Raw genomic sequence first — 2,354 nt, 5'->3', positions numbered from 1 at the left:
ACAGACACACACACACACACACACACACACACACAGACAGACACACGCAACACACACACACACAACACACACACACACACACACAGACACACACACACACACACACAGGTACAGTATGGCATGAGACAGGAGATGCTTCATGAATTCCAGCGCAGGACTCTAGCAAACATGTGTCTCGTGTTCACTGGCGCATCACGAGTGTGTAACGAAGTCTGAAATGGCTGAAGACAGTATAAAGCTCACGTCAAGCTCTGTTTTGGATTCGGGTAGCCTGGCGTAATCTGCGCAGTCCACCAGGAAGACCATGCCGCTCATGGCTGGGAGAAGCTTCCTCCACTCCCCTCGAGCTGTTCAGAAACACAGGACACAGCTTGAGCACACGAGCGATCTGTGATCGAGGTGTGGATCCGTCTACTCACTCAGATCACAGGAGCTGAAGGTCACGCCAGCGATCCTCAACACTTCTGAGGCTGTGAGGGGAAAGAGACAAAGCCGAACTAATGAGCGCTTATTTCTCTGACTGAAAACAGACACAGACAGAACGTCTTCGAAAGCTTCTTACACGCTTCTATATCTAAATACTAGACTTTACAAGGCTTCTCTCTAGACTTTTCAGACCATATTTAACCTCAGATATATGGTTTTAAAATGTGTGTAACATTCTATGGATGATGGTACTGTAGCTCACACGAATCAGTGGACACCAAAGCCAGACAAGCTCAATATGCAGCATTTTATGAAAGGTGCAGTGCAGGGTCGGTGTGGTGAAATGTACACTTACTGGGGTCAAAGGTCGGCACATGCAGACCCAGTCTGTGCTCGTTCAGCATATGCAGAAGCGTCGTTTTGCCAGCATTGCCCAGGCCAAGAAATACTAATCTGCCGGACTTCTTGTACAGCCCTGAAACAAAGAGAGAGAGGCGAGATTTCAGAACAGGACACTTCAACTGGCCAATGTCCAATAAGAGCAGATTATTACTTGATTGGCCACTACATACTGTAGATGCAGCTCTAAGGAACCAAAGGGTGCTTCATGTTTCATTCTCATATTTGAAAACCACTTTCATTGTTTTGTTTTCTATTGAAATGTATCTGTTGTTTAAATAAAAGTGTCCAGTATCACTGACATTAACTTTACAAGGCAGCAGTTGTAGAGACAAACTTTAGGAATACAACTTTTGGTGACTAAGACTCAGAGGCTTACAGGTGCACCATTGAGAGCGTGCTGACCAGCTGCATCACTGTCTGGTACGGGAACTGTAGTGCAGCAGACCGCAAGACCCTCCAGCGGACAGTGAACACAGCTGCAAAGATCATCAGTGCCCCTCTCCCCTCCATCCTGGACATTTTCCTTACACGATGCTCCAGCAGAGCCACCAGTATCGTGAAGGACCCCACCCATCCCTCCCACAGTCTCTTCCAGCTCCGCCAGACTGCTCAACAGCTTTCCCCAGGCCCCGCCCCCCTCTGAAACCCCATACAAACCCCTACCTCCTGAAACATGAAACACCTGTAGTAACAAATTGTGGATATTTGTATGTATGAATATATGTATGTTTACATGCTCATGCACTACAAATCATTTTGCACTGTTCCCCAGCCAGCTGCTTGACTTACGATGTTTCTCTTTGCACATGTAAACTATTTATGTGAAGCGTTTGTATAGTTTGTATTTTTTAGTTTATGTATAGGTAATAGGGGTGTGACGAGATCTCGTGACGATATCCTCGTGCAGACCTTTCAGATATATTTGCATTACACTGGCTCGTTCACAAGTGGTGGCATGTAAGATATTTTGTGTTCACATCAGGCAAGTGGCTGCATGAATAGCGGGAAAATTACGCAGTGTAGTCTATATCCAGTCATAAAAACAGAATTCACAGTTTAACGTTGAATGTCATGGAATTTGTCAAATTTTGAATGAATTAATCAAAAGTAGTTACACTTAAATCAAATCACGATATGGACTAGTATCTGTAAATATTAAGCCGCAAAAGTCGATTTAAATATGAATCCTGCATGTTCTGCCTGTCTCTGTTAATGAATGGCGCAGACGCGCGGTTTCATTTACTACACACACTGAAGCGTGCCTGACACTCGTGGTGATTTCAGCATCTGCCGTCTCACTAAATGAGGACTTAAACACATGAACAACATCTCCAGAACTGCACTGAGAGTCACTTCATCAGCATCTTAGCGTTTGATTTGAGTAAAACTTGTGTCATATCTCATACACAGAACTGTAAAGGTATTCACGGCAACCCGTCAAAATAAAAGTCTGGTTTGATTTGAAGACATTGTGCCTATAACTATTTTTCAGTAGAATGTACATAGCCTACTACTACTACTAAAAT

The 2,354-nt window shown here is 44.2% G+C and overlaps 1 protein-coding gene across 1 annotated transcript in view; it reads right to left on the bottom strand.

The window, feature by feature from the left end:
- Positions 1-192: 192 nt before the first annotated feature.
- Positions 193-2,354, bottom strand: part of LOC107757860 (cation channel sperm-associated protein 3-like) — an 11,705-nt gene continuing 9,543 nt past the window's right edge. Inside the window, exons 9-11 of the mRNA XM_016575456.1 lie at positions 782-901; positions 420-470; positions 193-347 (exon numbers count right to left, since the gene is read on the bottom strand). Of these exons, the coding sequence (XP_016430942.1) occupies positions 193-347; positions 420-470; positions 782-901 (326 nt within the window). The remainder of the gene's footprint in view (positions 348-419; positions 471-781; positions 902-2,354) is intronic.

The sequence above is a fragment of the Sinocyclocheilus rhinocerous genome, unplaced genomic scaffold (genome assembly GCF_001515625.1).
Source record: "Sinocyclocheilus rhinocerous isolate Xijiao unplaced genomic scaffold, SAMN03320098_v1.1 scaffold2338, whole genome shotgun sequence".
Taxonomy (NCBI): domain Eukaryota; kingdom Metazoa; phylum Chordata; class Actinopteri; order Cypriniformes; family Cyprinidae; genus Sinocyclocheilus; species Sinocyclocheilus rhinocerous.
This window is presented reverse-complemented; position numbering and strand designations above follow the sequence as displayed.